General features: G+C 37.7%; 1 protein-coding gene across 1 annotated transcript in view; it reads left to right on the forward strand.

Moving 5' to 3' along the window:
• CFAP54 (cilia and flagella associated protein 54) overlaps positions 1-17,447 on the forward strand; it is a 243,160-nt gene that overhangs the window by 212,030 nt on the left and 13,683 nt on the right. Inside the window, exons 64-66 of the mRNA XM_023534023.1 lie at positions 1,920-2,026; positions 4,398-4,539; positions 11,564-11,638. Of these exons, the coding sequence (XP_023389791.1) occupies positions 1,920-2,026; positions 4,398-4,539; positions 11,564-11,638 (324 nt within the window). The remainder of the gene's footprint in view (positions 1-1,919; positions 2,027-4,397; positions 4,540-11,563; positions 11,639-17,447) is intronic.

Raw genomic sequence — 17,447 nt, forward strand, 5'->3', positions numbered from 1 at the left:
CAAACGAACACATATTCCAGCTTCTTGAAAAAGGGTGAATTGGAGCTGCTGATGTGTTGAGAAATCTAATCCCATTCTCATTCCCAGTTCTTTATTTTGACTTTTTTCCTCTGGCAGCTCTGACGATCTTCCCTCTGTGCCCTCTGTTCTGAAATTCCGTGATGTACATTGGTGTGGGCCTGTCATTCATTGTGCTGGATACTTAGGGTGCCCTTTCAATCCTGAAGGTATATTCTTCAGTTCATGGAGATTTTTTCTTTCATAATTTCCTCCCTCTGATTGTCTCTTTGCCTTCTGGAACTTTTAATATTCATATTTTGAACCTATTGTTACTTTTCTCATCTTTTCTTCCCTATATGTTTTTAAATTTAGGTCTACTTTATATTCAACTTTATATTTTAGATGTTTTATTGGTTATTTAGTTGTTACGATTATATTTTTTAATTTTTAAGAGCTCTATCTTGTCCTTCACTGTTCTATTTTAACAGTACTATGTTCTTGTTTCACAGATGTAATATTGTCTTTCTTCTTTCTGCGAGGATATTAATTAACATTCCATTGAAGTTTTCTTAGGCTCTTTGTCTTCTATCTGATTCTCCAGGTTCCTTTCTTATATTGGTTTTGGTCACTGCCTTTTATTTCATGTCTAGTGACTGTTGGCTATCCATTCATGTTTGGAGGCATCAAGAAGCATATTGGGTCAGACTCATCGGTTTATAGGCTTCACTGTAGGGTAACTGCAGGAGCCAGATGCATTCTGGGAAGGGGTTGGAGCGGGGCAAGGGGATGTCTCTTGTGCAGAATACAGACCTTCACTTAATTCTATTGTTTACAGTTCAGCACCTCATCCCTGAGCATAGGTCTTTTCTAAGTTAACTTCAGCCGAGAAGAAAATGAAAGTTCTCCAGCAGAGAGGAAACAAGGGAAGTGGGGAGTCTCCTGGTTGCCTGGGCTCAGAGAAGGGAGGTGAGCTAAGGTCCCTGAGGCCTCCAGTCCCCAAGCCTTTTCAACAGTCTCGGTCAGGCATATAGTTGGCAGCCCCTCTCAAGGCAGTTCGGACACAGCCTTTCCGCTCCACTGAGTCAGCTATGCTCTTCCTAGTGCTCCATCCTTCAAAGTGTTGTTAACATCTCTTGATGCTTCACCTTCTCTCTTGTTCTGTCTTTGTTGATTTATGCCTTTAAAAAAAAAATCCCTTTACTCTTATTTTAGTTTGATTTTTGAGGAAGCAGAGATAGCACATGCACTTAGTTTTGACTGGTTGCTCTGGGCCTCAGCTTTCTTATATGTAAAATGAGGGATGTAGGGCACATCATCACTAAGATTCTATGAATCTCGAATTCGATGGATTTTTACATGACTGTAAACAGGTGCTATGTTGTGTAGGACTGACTCTAAGCATTGTCATATTTCAAACAACAGGGGAACTACTAAGCCTGAGTCATTAGAAGAGTTTTTGTCATAGAGGTGGGGACTAGAAAATCGTGTGTAGATCGAGTAAATGGAGAGAAGAGGAATGGAGAGAACAGCATAAGTGAATGCAGAAAAGAGGCTATGACCACTGTGGGAAAAGTGCAAACTGAGAAGTAACAAAAAACAGATCCTCACCGGGTGTATATTTAAAACTTGTCATAGAGGGCTTTCAAAGGCTGAAATTTAAACTTAACTGCAGTAAGAAATATCAGTCTTCAAAAATAATATAATATTGGTACCAAATAGCATTTCGTTTCATCTCATAACCTTTGTACAACTCTTATTCATATCATTTTCCTTTAAATGAATTGAAAAAAATCCTCTTTTTTTTTCAACGAAAAACTTTTTGAAGTTTAATGATATTATTTTGAGAACTGATGCTGCATTTTTTTAAGGCAAAGTGTAATTCGATGTCACATTTTATGTGCCTTTTAATTTTCCTATAGGTTTTATTGTTGTATGCGTATAACACAAAGCCCCTGAAGATTGCAGATGTGAAATACGATGGTTACAACAGTGCACACGCTGGCTCTGTTTGGGTTCCACTGAACAGGCAAGTGAAGATGGATTATCCACAACTCTAACCCTGACTGTTGATATTTTCATAAGAGCAAGCTGTTTTTAGTAACATACAAGGTAAAGCACAGGAGAACCTTTAGATGTTTAGAAAAAAAATCTTCATTTTACCTAGAAGAATATGATATTGCAGTGGTGAAGAGCACAAATTCTGAATCCGGCCTGCTTTGATTCAGATACCAGTTGCTCATCTTACTGTCTTGAGCAGGATACTTTACCTGTCTGTGCCTCATTCTACTCTTCATTAAAATGTGAATAATGATAGTACTACCAAGGGTTGTTGGAGGAGCAGTTTCTTATACTGTATGAAGTTTGTAGAGAGTACAGGATGTTGTCTGTGCAATATTTTGCCTAAAATTGGGGCAGGGGGGTTAAAAAGTAATTTAATGTGGCTCTGAATTAGGTTGCAAAATGAAGCCCAGACTCCACCATATCTCGTCTTATCCTTTCCTCTTTATCCAGCCTTATTTTACATTGTTCCCTAGTCAAAGGTCTCTGCTTCGGCTAGGTTGCTTTTCTCCTTCTCCATCAAAAAGGGCACATCTCTAACTTTTGCTCATGCCTGCTTTCCCTCTTTTCCTATTTCTCTTTAACAAATTCCTTGGGTTTTTTAAAAATTCTTTTTATTGCTTAGTTAATTTAATTTTGATTCCATTTTTCATTGCCCTTGTGACCTCAACCTCCATTTCCTCACTTGTAAGATGGAAATAATACCTATTCTGCCTACCTTTCAGGGTTATTATTAGGATCGAGCCAAACAATGCATGCACATTCTTTGAAAGGCTGCAGCACAGGGCAAACGTCAGGTCTCATTACCAGATCCTCTGTCTGTTAGTGTCTAGCTTTGCCCAGCTAGTAAATGCTTAGGGAACAGAGACTCTGTACTTCTGTGTCCTTCCCTGGAGAGCCTTGTTCATGCTGCATGATTTTCATTCCGAAGGACTCTTTGCCCTCAATATGAACAAAAATAAAGAGATATCTCAAGAGCTGGCATGTTTTTTGTTTTGTTTTGTTTTGTTTGTTTGTTTTATTTTATTTTATTGTTTATGAAGTGACAGAAAATTAAGGCACAGATCATATACCAGTACAGCTAAGCAACAGAATCGGGAAACTGTGCGCTGCCTTATGTACATCTGAAAACATGGCGAGATTTTTTTTCCCAGAACCCAATGATGAAAATGATTATAATTTCTGCAAAGTAGAAGGTAATCAAATTGACAGGGTTCTTTTTTATTATTATTATTATTATTCCAAAATGTTGTTGATTTTGGTGTGTTCATGGCCAATGGTAAGGTCACTAAAGCAGGGACATGTCCCTATCACTGAGGCTATCACAGAGGAGGGTGCCTGATAACCTTTCATCTGATCCGTCCATTGGTGGCACCATGAAAATGGGCTACTTCTGTCAACCAAGGTGGCATTTCCTGTGTTCTTACAAGGGTCAAGATAAGATCAGTTCTTGGGGAGTTGCTCTTGTTGATCATCCTTCAGAAGGCAAACTAAGGGGACACTGTGGGAAATTGAAGAATTGTAATTCCCGAATTTTTTCCTAATGTCAATTTGATTTCTGGGATTATTTAGTTCTTTTCCATAAAACTTTTCCTCCTTCCTTAGACGAGGACACTGGTAGCACACACACAGACAGGCATGCATGTGCACACTGTACCTGTATCATAGAGTCACTGAGGACCATGCAGGTGGCTGTTTGCCTCCTTCAGCTGTTTCAAAGCGTTTCCATCTTCTGACTCCACTCACCTCTGCCTTCAGAGCATCCACTGGCCTCTGGCTGCAGAAGCTTCCCATCTGCAGCATAATTGCCACTGTGTCCTCTGCCCTCTGCTTTTGCTTTTCCTTCTACTTTGATTTTTCTCCCTACCCTCTACTCCCTGTACCATATCCTTCAGTGTTGGTTTTTTAAGAGCCATTGTTAACTCATCATAATTCTTCCCTTGGTCAGCCAGGGAATCAGAGCATGACATTAAGGTTTACATAAGGGTAAATCTTTTGTCATTGCTGGAGTTTTTTTGCCCATGTATTTATTTTTTTGGGTTTTCATCATAAGCAATATTTTGGATGTGTACATTTCTTTCATTGCGCCTGTGCCAGTTTGTAATTATGTATCTATTTGAATGTATAACTAGATCACAAACATTATGTAGGTTAGAGTCCTGTCCTTTTGCTCATATTCCTTCAATGAAGAAATAATTAAATAAGTTATATTTAGGGATGCGTGAAAACTAAGTGTTAAATAACTAAGGACTTTCTTTATACATATTGTTGACTCTCAGAATAAATTAATGTCTTTCTTAACTTTTCAAATGAAATACATATATCTTTGTTATTTTTAGAGTTATTTTGATTCATGAGAAACTATCCAATCTTGTACAAATAGCTGAAATATCATTGCCAGCAACTCCTGAAATTATTTCAGATGAAAAAGTACCTGAAATACAAGAAACGGAAGACAAATCAATTGATAAAGAAATGGAAGTAAGTTATTAAATAATGGGAAATTACATTGCTTTGCAAGATGGATGTCATTATACATAAATATTTAAATTATTTTTTACTCCATTAGAGCAGAATTATGTAACTAAACTTGAACTCTGTGGGTTTTCTGCCCTGTATACGCTCTATATAGAGTACCAATATGACCCAACTTTCGAACACATAAGCAGTGTTTCCTTTAAAGCTCTTCTAAGCATATCAGTCATAAGAATCTGATGGTGAATGAAAGCAAAGCCAATCTAGAGAAATCATTCAGATATAACTGTGACACCTAAGAGACAGTGTTCTATAACTTTATAACATTACTTTTAATTTCTCACTCAAAGTTTATTATTTGAGCATTTTTATTACCCAAGTAATACATGAAGGGAAACTAGTAAATACAGTTAAGCATATATCTTTCAGACTTTTTCTATGCATACATATTTTTCTAATAAAAAAAATTATCCTTACATTATGCTATTAATCTGATTACACAGTTCATGCAGTTAATAGTTTTTATTACCCATGTTTGTGTTTTAGAGGAGAGGTCGTTTCCCTTCTACTCCTCTTGAATTCTAAACCCATTGAGAAATGAGACACAGAAAATGAATATAGAGAGATCAAAATGTCAGCATCATTACCGACAAAGCAGATTAGCCAACATGGCTTTAGATTTGTGTCCAAATGATTACTTATTAATATTTCACCCCTGAATTAGCCAAACTTGCCTACCTAGTCACACAGTCAATTAGCACACCTGTATAAACCATAAAATGTCCCCACTCTCCTTCTGCCCCTGTCATCCTTACTACATGGAGGAGCAGAGAATAATTGTCCGGCAGGCAGGGCACCTCCAAAATGATAACCAAAAGTTGCCTGGCAGGGGCAGAGCCTGACATGCTCTGTTGCTTTTCTCAAACTCGCCGATCAGATAAGTCACCCCACACTCTTGGCAGCAAATTGGGGATGATGGTTCTGAAAAAAGCTGAAATGCCTCTCCTCCTCCAGGATCAGAGTGGGGACTCCTACCTTCCTGGAAACGAGAGGAGCAGGGGGTACATGCTCTGTCCTTATCACCTGCTCTTTGAATTTCCGTTTGCACATTAATCCAATTTCTTGAGAAAAATATTCTGTAGTTACTGTGGCCATTTGAAAAAAATCAAATGGCTGTACAGTGTTTACAATGAAAAGAAACAATCTCCTGACCAAACTCTCCTGTTTGAATTCCTAGACACTTGGGTCCTATCTCTATTTTCGTCCTCTGAAAGCTTTTAGGATCTTCCCTTTGTTTTTAGTCTGTTCTATCTTTTTTCTTAAATCACTTTCTCTTAAATCACTTTCTGCCAGGTTAATGTTTAGTTGGTTACCAATAACAAGACATGTTTAATTCTTAAAGACTATTTTTGGTAAGGCTCTTTTTGTTTTCTTGTTTATCTCATCTATGCACTCATATGTAAAAGTGTAAAAGTTGGCAGCTCTCCTGATTTTCAGAATATACTTTTTGGCATTTTTTTCAGTCTGAATTTACCAGTAGAGTGAGTATATTTTTCATTACTGTGACAGCAACGAGCCCAGCTGTAAGAGGATTTATCCAACAAGAACAATTAGTCTTTGCAAAATGCAACTTTCCAGTATTTATGTCTTTTGTGCTCTGTGCTTGCATTTATCATAGAACTGTCTTAGAATTTTAGTTACACATTCTTTTCAGTATTGTCAGATGTTATAATATGAATTACCAGGTGTTTAATGATATTAATGATATACCGACTGCTGATAACAAATTTCCCAATAGATCATATATCTCAAACTCTTGAGGTTTCATATTCATAATTATTTTCCTAAATCACATGGTTGCCTTTTCATGTCTGTTTTCAAGAAGAACTCAGCTCTCATTTTGTTTTTGCACTTCCTGTGTAGATCACTTGCAATCACAGTTTTTCAGTGGCAGACTAAACTTTTCAGATTGCTGTCTTTGAGCTATATTCTAGAATATCTTTTGCTGAAATTATCCTTGAATACATTACTATATATATATATTATATACATTACTATCTATATATATTATATATATATATATGATTATTTTCTTCTGAATCCATTTGTCTTTTCAGCTTAGACTGTCCAAAACAGGAGAGCAAGGGTCTGTAAGGGTAAGATTCTAGATTTTGCTTAGCCACTCAGCTTTGCTACCTATGGTCAATTACTTAACCATTCCTGGGACTAATTTTTCTCTCATCTCCAAAAATGATTCTTTCACCCAAATGCTGCTCTCAGATGAAGAGGCAGAACCCATGGTTGGCGCGAGAGTCATCAGAATTTCCCTGAAGGTCAGATGTAGGTATCAAATTGATCACAGTGAGCCCAGCATCTGAGCTCAGAGATTGACTCTGCATATAAACAAATTAGGAATAAATAGGAGGAAAGAAGGGCATTCGAATATAAGCAGATGGAGGAATCCAGAGGGCCTGTCTTGCCGTAACCAAGGCTTGTGACTTGCTTTCATGTCCTGACTAGAATGGTGCATGTGAGTGGGTCAGTCCTTGAGCAGAACAAACTCATTTCAGTCCTGATGTTGTCCAATGTGCTTTTGAGTTTGTTCTGTTCTCCAGCTTAGCAAGTGCTTCTTCAGGTTTAAGTAGGGATTTTTTAGATGTGTTCTAGTTCTGTTCTATGTCAGACAGAATGTCTGAAAGAAAGAAAAACTAGTATTTGTTTTGGTGAATTGGCAAACTAATTTGTTTATAACATTCGAAAACTGAGAAATGGAAGGAACATATAAAGTTTTCTTTTTTCCAGTATACTAACCAGGACTTAAGAAAATAAAGCAGCTAAATCCTGGGTTATATCAAATAAATCCCAATGACTAAGTCTGCCAGTTCATTGTCATGACAATCTTCAGTTGGAGCTAATTTGAAGTTTTAACTAGGACACTCGAAGAGATCAATTATGGTCAAGAATTAGACAAGAAGTCATAACCTCTATAATCTAATATATTTATTTCTATCACAGTGTAGATTTTTGGTGGGTTATTAAATACAAGGGTTCAGAAATTGGTATCTTGTTCTCCTTCTCATTCCCTTCCTTTTTTCCTCCTTCCCTCCCCCAAATCCCTATGGTCTGGAATAAGCCAAGAACTTCAGAAAACAGATATTAATTTAAGATGTATTGAGAGGGCTACAGAACAGGTGTTCCAATCCCTTCTGGCTTGAAAACGTTGTATGTCCTTTTTCTAAAATGAACAACATCAGCTCAGAATGACTAAGTTATTTTAACCTGTCATTCACAGCCTTAGGGGTATCTTGAGAGTATATCAGGTACTTTAAAGCATATGAAGGATGCAAACCATCCTGATTTTAAGACAAAAACATCATTTCGAAATGATAGCATACTTATATGAAAAGCTTAGAATATGTTTACCAAGTCATCCAAATTTAGTTCAGCAAACATGTATGGAATGCCTGAATTGTGCAAGACAATTAAATTAGTCATCAGATTATCCCAAATATTTAAGTAAAGTGAAAACAAAATAAAATACTACTGAACGTTAGCATCAATTAAATTACTTTTGAGAAACAATTATTTGTAAAATTTTCCAGGCTTTGTGAAATAAGGACATACAGAAATCAGTAAATAGGTCCCAGTCATGGAGAAATCAGTAAATAGGTCCCAGTCATGGAGAAGTTTAGTTATTGTATAAGTATGGTTGTAGGTACCCAGATGTCATTCATAATGAGCCAGCTGCCTGGTGGTCTTCTTTTAGCAAGCAAAGCGTGGCATTCAAAGAAACATCAATCCAAAGTTTAGAAACAGTGGAAATTATCTAAATCTTTATGGAGTCTCTTTGAAGAACATCCAAGAAAGAATCCTTTTGTGATACATGACAAAACTTTTTAGTCTTCTTTTCCCAAAATATGCTCTTAATATCTCTGACCTTCACATCGGCTCGCCAACATCTGTCTCATTTGGCTTAAACTCCTAAAGCTTTCCCTCCAACACAGTCTGCGTGGAGTGTTTACTTTCCTCTCCCTATCCTGTTCTGGCTCAGCTCTTTATTATGTAATTCAACTTAGTATGTATGACTTCTTCTGATTTTCCTATTTCCCCCATTATCTGGATTCTACACTGTACAAAAGGTAGGGGTGCTAGAATCCTTCCCTCTCAATGATGGGGCTGTTGATGCAAACTATTCTAATACATCACTTTTTAAATCTCATTGGTAAAGGGGTGTGTGTGTGTGTGTGTGTGTGTGTGTGTGTGTGTGTGTGTGTGTTTGAGACAGAAAGATGAGCTAGACTTTGTACTTAAATAGCTCAGACAGCATTTTGTAGCCCCTATAAACTGAAATAAAGGCCATTTTCTCTTGCACCTCAAAATATCCTGTGTCTTTATATTATTGTTTCAGCAATTATCTGTTTATGCGTCTCTTCCTCTCTCTCAACTGTGAATTTCTTCGCTCAGGGGTCTTATTCATTTTATCTCCAATATCTGGCCCAATAACTGAAATGTAGTACCTCTTCAATACTTGGTTGTGAAACCTCTAGTTGGAGACTTGTAGAGAGCACTCATTCCTGACTGAGAAAACTGGAAGAGATGTGATGCGAAGTCATGAAACTGAATGTTATATTGAGGACAATGAGCCATCTGTTGTGGTAGGAGTATAGGGTGAATATGGTGGGAGATGGGGCTGAAGAGATGGGTGGAACTGAGTGGTTCCCCGTCTGTGATCTCACACATAGTGCTGGAAGTCTGTCTCTCCTATTCCTCCCACCAGACCACGAGTACCTTAAGGGCTCTCTGTCCTGTTCATCTACTGTTACCACACTGTGGCACTTAGGATGCATCCAGTAGCTGTCAAATGAATAAGAGGTGAATGAGCATTGTTCTGCAAGAAAGCGTGGTGGAAAAGCAGGGCTGCGTGTTGGGGGAGTTGAAAGAGGTTGGGGCAGTGTCTGGAAGGGCAGTACATGATCCACACTATGCTCAGATCACCCTAGTGGCATGTGAAGGAGAGATGAGGGAAACAAGAGTTTGGAGAATGGAAAACAGTTTAGGAAGATTTTTTCATATTGCAAGTAAAAGACGATGAGTTCAATTAAGTGAAAGAATTGGCTTTATATATTCTTGAAGTAACTCAGAAGTCCATATCTCGTAGAATCAACAACAGATGCTCCTCTTCAAAGGAGAAGTGGCAGAGACTGAGCAAGGGTCATTCTGTGTCCCAAGCCCCTCACCGACCGTAGCTCTCCTAGCAGCTAGCTCTCTGATGGATGGATGAGCTCAGTGCCTTCCCTGTCTTCATGTCAGTGGTAGTGAGGCCACATGAGGGCTCTCTCAGCCCAACATGGAACCATTGCAGCTGGCCTATGTTTAGCCATGATCACTTCCTGCTCAAACAGTTGGAGTAGCCTCCTAGATGATTCATCTTTCTCTTGTCTCTTTCCATTCCAGTTCACTTGTTTTTTTCCTTGCTGAGAACATTTAAGTTCACCTTTAAGTTCACACTTAAGTATCACTTCTCGGTAAGAACAGTTTAGTTCACCTTTAAACTGTGGCCAGAAGTTGTAATCCTTCTACTTTATCAACACTCAGTTCATATGACCCATTGTCCAGGAAGTCTTCTCTGTTCATCATACTTATACTTACTCTCTCCTACCTCTAGGCTCCTATAACATGCCATAACAGCATATGTTCTGACCACATTCTACTTGGTATTTTATTTAGTTGTGCATGCATTTATTTTTCTCACTTATTATAAACTCCAGGAGGATAAGGCCTGTTTCTTTACCTTTGTGTTCTATAGTACCTAATGTAATGCCTTAAATATATTTGTTAAATTGAATTAAATCAATGATAGCTTTGGAACTCTGAAATTTGATCTATGTTATGCATTTATTAAAACTTGACATGGTTTGGGGCTGTGACTCAATTGTTCGCTTTTTTAATTTTAAGGTTTTAACCAGTATTGGTCAGTTATAATGTAAAAATTAATGTAGTTTTATCATTTTAATATTTCTGAATGTTAGTATATGTATATATTATTACTCTCATAAAAGCAAATTGTTGCTTTTTTCAGGGATAAATACTGGCAACATTGTGCTGCAGGCATAGTTTTTCTCTGATAATGTTATAGTTTTGACTTCTTTAATTGTAAGCAAAGAAAATCTATACTTACATTAGCTCAAGTGAAATAGGTTCGGTGGGGAGGCCGTGTTTGGCAGGGTCCAGGAAGTAAGCTCATGCATAGCCAAGGACTGGGAACAATACACAGTGGACCTCACCGAAAATGGAACCGAAGAGTCAGGAGCCAAGATTGAGCTCAGTTCCACAGAGGGCGGAAGTTCTCACTCATCTCTGTTTCCTCTTCTTACTCACCTTCCATCTGGCCCCACTCCATATCAGGATCTCTCAGCTCACACAGCCAGTACTGACCACTCTCTTCTGTTGTCCTTCCTTCTGTGAAATTACAATGATAGAGAATCGGAATGATTCAACCCTGCCTGTGGGTCAGATGTCCACATACAAACATGGCTCTGTCCATGCAGTAGGGGCTGTGGCAGTGTCATCGCCAACAGATAACATATGATATTCAGTCTCTCTTCCTATTCATTTACTCTTCATTTCTTTCCCAACTTCCAACCATTCTCCTTTGCTTAAACCCATTTCTGGACTCTCTTCCAGGATTCTCTTCTCAGAAGAAAAGTAATTTTCCAAAATCCTATTTTGGCGTGAATTACTTTACTTGTTAGTCTTCTGTAACGTGAATTTTAACAGTGAATGTGCAGGGAAAGAACCCTAAAATAATGTATTATTTTTAATTAAATTTTATCTTTTGTGGCCATCTTGCGTTTTTTCAAATAACCCTAACTACATAAGGGATTGTGACCTCTGGGTCCCTCTAAGTCTCATCCTGGGAATTAGGTTAGGTGATAATGCAAGGAAAGACAAATGAAATAAATAGATTATAATTAAAATAGCTAATATTTACCAATAAGATAACCTCACTAGATTGTCTTCTTATTTCTAGAACATGATTACTGAATGTTGCTCTGAAATAATAAGTCTGTTTTCGACTGATAGAGAGATACCATCGCTATCTGAGGTATGTATCTCGTTTAAAACTGTATCTGATTCACACACAGTATTATTGTTGCTATGGAAATGGAAATACAGAAAACATCTATTGTGAGAGTATCAAGTGCCTAACCCTTCCTAATTAATGTGAAAAAGTGATAATAGACATGAATTTATCATAGCATGTTATTTTGTTTAAAAATATTATTTGTTTAAAAATCAACTAGTATGGAAAATTATAAAGAGAATAATTTAAAAATCATCTCAAATCTGTCATTCAGAGAATAACCACTATTAACATTTTGGAAAAGATCTCAAATTTTTCCATGTATGTATAAACTTTAAAATTTTTATATCAGTGGGCTCATATTGTTCATGCATTCTATAACTCACCTATTTTTCATTTGATAATAATAGGAACATATTTTTATTTGAAAAGTTGACCTCGTTGTGTTTAATGTTTGCATATAGTCTCTTTTGTGTCTTTGTTGTGTCAAGCGCTATTTTAAAAAAAAACAAAACAGATTTTATTCATGGATATTTAGGTAAATGGATTCTAGTATATACATATTTCAACCATCTGCATTATTTCCTTGGAGTTAATTCTTGGGAATAAGATTTTGGAGTAAAATATGTATATATACACACACACACACACACATATACATACATATTATTGTGATAAAATATACATAATATAAAGTTTACAATTTTAACCATTTTACATGTACGCTTCAGTGACATTAAGCACATTCACACTGTGTACAACCATCACCACCATCTAGTTCCATAAGTTTTTCATCATCTCAAATAAAAACTTTGTAACCATTAAATAACAATTCCTTTTTTTTTCCTCCCTCAACACTTGGTAACTTCAACTTTCTGCCTCTATTCTACTATTTGCCTTTTCTGGGTACCTCATATAAATGGTATCATACAATATTTGTCCTTTTGTGGCTGGCTTGTTTCATTAGCACAATATTTTCAAAGTTCATTTATGTCGTAGTGTGTATCAGTAGTACTTCATTCCTTCCTAAGGCTGAATAATATTCCATTGTATGTACATACCATATTTGTGTATCCATTCTTCTGTGGCTGGATATTTCAGTTGTTTCAACTTTTTGGCTATTATAAATAATGCTGCTATAAACATAGATGTACAAGTATGTTTGAGTCTCTGCTTTCAATTCTTTTAGGTATATACCTATAGTGGAATTGGTGGATTGTATTGTAATTCTATGTTTAACTTTTTGAGGAACGCCAAACTGCTTTTTTTCAGAAGCTAAACCATTTGACATTCCTACCAGCAGTGCACAAGGATTCTAGTTTCTCCATATCCTTACCAACACTTATTATTATTTTTATTTATTTATTTATTTATTTTAATGATAGCCATTGTAATGGGTGTAAAGTGGTATCTCATTGTGATTTTGATTTGCATTTCCCTAATGACTAATTTAGTTGACCATCTTTTCATGTGTTTATTTGCCATTTGTATATCTTCTTTGGAGACAAGTCTGTTCAATCCTTTGCCTATTTTGAATCTTCATACTCATTTTGTTACCTAATTGCCAATGGCTGTCCGGAAATGTCGCACCATTTTTCTCTCCTGTCAGTGGTAGATGAGAGGGCCCCTTCACCCGTCCTTATCTCCACCAGTTCTCCTTCTCCCTCTCCTCTTTCTCTTCTAACCATTGTCGGTCCGACAAGCCTAAAAGGACATCGTCACTTTTAAAATGTTTATTATTGATAAAGCCAAATATAGTTTCTATGTTTGTTGGCGATCGATGTTTCTCCTTTTGAGAAGTGGTTCTTCATCCATTTAGTTAATCAACACATATTTAGAGTGAACTGTCTATGTGTCAGGAACTCCTTTCTCTAGGCCCTTGAGAGCAAACTCTGAACAAGAAACAAGGACCCTCCTCTTTTGGAGCTGCCAGTTTTGTGAAGGAGAATAGTTAAATCAATAAGCTAGATGATAAGATTTTGTTAAAGTGCTGTGAAGGAATGAAAAGAGTGATATGTTAGGGGTCGGCACACTGAAGCCTGTGAACTACATCGGGCCCACTGCATGATTTTTGAATAAATTTTTATTAGAACGCAGCCATGTTCATATATTTACTTATAGTCTATAGCTGCTTTCAAACTATGACAGCAGAGTTGGGTAGTTTTGACAGAGACCATATGCTCACATAGCCTATATTATTTCCTATCTTGCCCTTTACAGAAAAAGTTTCCTGACTTATGTGATAGAAAGTAACAGGGAATGGGGTGACAACTTTGGTAGGATAGTCAGGGAAGACCTCTTCTAGGAGATGACATTTGATGTAAGACCTGAAATATTGCAATGAGTTTCTCCCACTAGATCATTAGCTTCTTTGGGAGCAGGAGAGATGCTTTCTTCATCTTTGAATTCTTGCAATGCCTTGTACACTATATTAATTGGTTACAGTTTCTTGAACTGAATTGAATTCCTTTTAGTTTTAAACACCTGAAATTTAATATTTGCTCTTTTAATATTTATTTGGCCATTCCTTTCCTTTTCTCATTTTTTAAATGGGGAACTTAATTTTTTATTATGGAAATATATAGATTTACTGTGGCAGAATATTGGTAATAAAATCAAACTTGAACCTAATTTTGTACAATCTATGGTTAAAAAGAGGTCACACAAAAAGGACCTGTTATTATAAGACATGTGATTTTTAGTGTTAATAGGTTTTGGCTTCTGACAGACCAGGCTTGGAATCCAAGCCTCGATTCCTGTTAGTTGTGTGACCATGGACAAGTTATTTCAGTTCCTCAGCTTTCTCAAATGTAAGATGGGGTAATAATGCCAAGCTCTCACAGTTATGAAGACTAAAGCAAATAATATGTATTAAGTATTTGGCATAGGGCCTAGTGCAAATAAATGTTTAGTAACTATTAGCTATTTAATCATCATCATCCCCATCATGGTCTTGCCTTCCATGTGTGAATTCTTCATTCCCTAGTTAATTTCAAACAGACTTTTAGGATCCAAATTTGTTTTGAGCTATTGGTCGAGAAGGAGAGGAAAAGTGTTAGAGGTAAAGAGAGAACAAGGTCTCGTTTTCTTTGTCCGTAATGTAAATCATCGCTGAATCCAAGAGGAATTAGGTTAGTACACAGGATCCCAACATGAGACCCCAGAGGTGAAAGAGTCACCAGTCCAAGAGCAGGTACCTCCTACTCAAACCGCACACTAATATTTCCACTGCAGCAAGACTTACCTAGTGTGCTAGGATGGAGTGTGAGCACTTAGGAGCTTGTTCCAAGACAGAAGTTGTTAGACAATATTGCATGCCTTAGTGAAGCCATTTTGTCACCGGGATGAGATCTTGCTGTGCAATTTGGTTCCTCACTGTAACATACCTATTGCAATCCCCTTTGCTTATTATTGCCTCTTCTTAATTAAAATAGATACTGCCACAGCCTGTGACAAAAAGAAACTGAGAATAGCAAGGAGATGAAGGAAGGGATTGAGTGCTCCATGCTAACCTTCTTAGTGATTGATCACAGAATATAAATGATCATTAGGTATAATTTCTGGGGAACCAACAATAAAGCGTTCCTTTCATTGCCTGCAGGGGTTTAAATTATTGCCATTCCCAAGTTATCAGGTCGGATTCAAACATGATGCTGAAAATACTCTTTCTGCTCTTGCTGTGACTGATCGTGGGAAGGACAAAGTCATTTTATATAACTATCTGTCCGTCAGTAATTATTGACTTCCTGCTTCATGCATACTTTTGTTGCTACAAAGGCAGCTTATGTTAAGGTTCTTGAACTCAGCTAATAATACATTTTCATATTGGTTCACATGATTCAAATAAATTTACCTAATCAGTATGTGTGTGCACGTGTGTGTGTGTGTGTGTGTGTGTGTGTGTGTGTGTGTGTGTGTGAACTGAACTAACTAGATACAGAATTAGTATGGAGAGGAGATTCCTGGGAGCAGATCCTGGTCTGAAGGTAGGAAAGGTTTTCCTAGGTTGAAGTAAGACACATTGTATAAGGAGATTGCAAAGTAGTTTTCCTTGGCTGCTTGAATTCAGTAGGATATTTTTTTAGTTCAGGAGTTTTAGCTAGACCTAGTATAATATCTGACAAACAATAATGACAGTAATCACTAAAATGATTACTACAACCAGGAGTAGTAATAATATTCATAGTTAATATCTGTTGAGCACATGGCATGTGCAGGCACTGTTCAGTGTTTTAATACATTCTCTCATTTAATATTACGATCCTATAAAGTTGGTTACTACTATTATCCTCATTTTAGAGATAAGGAAACTGATGCACAGGGAAATTAAGCAGCATGCTCAAGGTCTTCCAGTTTATAAGTGGAGGAGGCAGGAGTCAAATCCAGCTCTGCTTAAATCCAGGATCTGTGTTTATCTTTAATTTATACACAGTGAATATATTATTAGAATAGTGAGAGAAGGTGCTACAGGGAGCTGAGGCATGAGAGGTGAGAAAGTGAAGGTGAGAAAGCAAGAGTGGGAAAGTGAAAGTTGTAAAACAGGAAAAAAATAGTACTTAACTTATAGCCTTGTGTGGATTGAGTTAGTCCATGTAAAACTCTTAAAACAGTGCCTGGCACATACTAAGCAAGATGGTTACTATTATTATCACCTAAGTGCTATCTGAGTTCTCTTGGAACTAGACCCTTGTGAGGAGATCTGTTGCCCTAAGGAGTGGCTGTAGTAGAAGAACTACATGCCAAAGAGAAAGCCTCTGAAGACATTCCCAAGAGAGAGGCTGGATAACGCAAGTGCTAGAAATGATCGCATGCATCACTTTTAACTACATGTATTTCCCATTGTCATCTGTTCTAGTTCCTCTTCTTGTACAACAAAGCACCCCAAATGTAGAGGCACAGAATGACCACTATTTCCTTAGGCTCAAGGATTCCGTAGAGTGCTTGTTTGGAAAGGGCGTAGTGGGGCAACTTGTCTCTGTTCTGTGGTCTCAGGGGCATTGGCCCGGAAGACTCAAAGGTTGGGGCTGACTCAGATGCCGGGGGCTGGGACCCCTGAAGGAGCGAAGGCTCATTGGGTTTGGTGCTCAATGCTGGCTTTTGGCTGGGGGCTAAGGCTGGGAATGCAGAATGAGCTGCGAGCTGGGACATGATGTGTCACCTCTCTATGGCTGCTTGGGCCTTTGCACAGAACGACATCTGGGTTTGAAGACTGAGCTTCCCAAGAGAACCAGGCAGGTGCTCTATCACTGTTTATGCCCTAGCTTTGAAAGTTATATAACGGCCCTTCCCCACCAGTCCAAGTCCATGCAGATTCAAGGTTAGACATAGACTCCACTTCGTAACAGTGAGAGTGTCAAAGTCCAACTGCAAGAAGGGCACGTGGGTTGGGAGCCACCGTTGTGGTCCTTTTGGGAAAATGCAGTCTGCCACAAGAGCCAATAAAACACTCTCAATTTCTAGGCCAGTTTCTCCTCTGAGCAGAGGCTGCTCTTGGCAACCTGCCTTGACAATTTTAAAAATGAGTCAGCCTCTCTTCCCAAATATGCTAGGTAACTGCTGAGTGTGTCCAGAGGGTAGAGGACAAACTAGGCGGACTCTCAAAGCACCCTTTGAAATAAACTATGCAGTTTTTCTGGGCATTGGATGAGATTGCATGTACCCATATTTATGTGGGACAGCTTCCACTTCACTATTTTTTTTAGGCTGTTAAATCCCAGAGGCTGTTTAACTTCCTTTAGCTGATTTCGTTACATTACTGTATGCCTCTTGGGTTCTTTTTAACAAAACCACCCAAATGGTGGCAATGACAATACTCTCTTTAAACTGTCAT

The sequence above is a fragment of the Pteropus vampyrus genome, unplaced genomic scaffold, assembly GCF_000151845.1.
Source record: "Pteropus vampyrus isolate Shadow unplaced genomic scaffold, Pvam_2.0 Scaffold116, whole genome shotgun sequence".
NCBI lineage: Eukaryota > Metazoa > Chordata > Mammalia > Chiroptera > Pteropodidae > Pteropus > Pteropus vampyrus.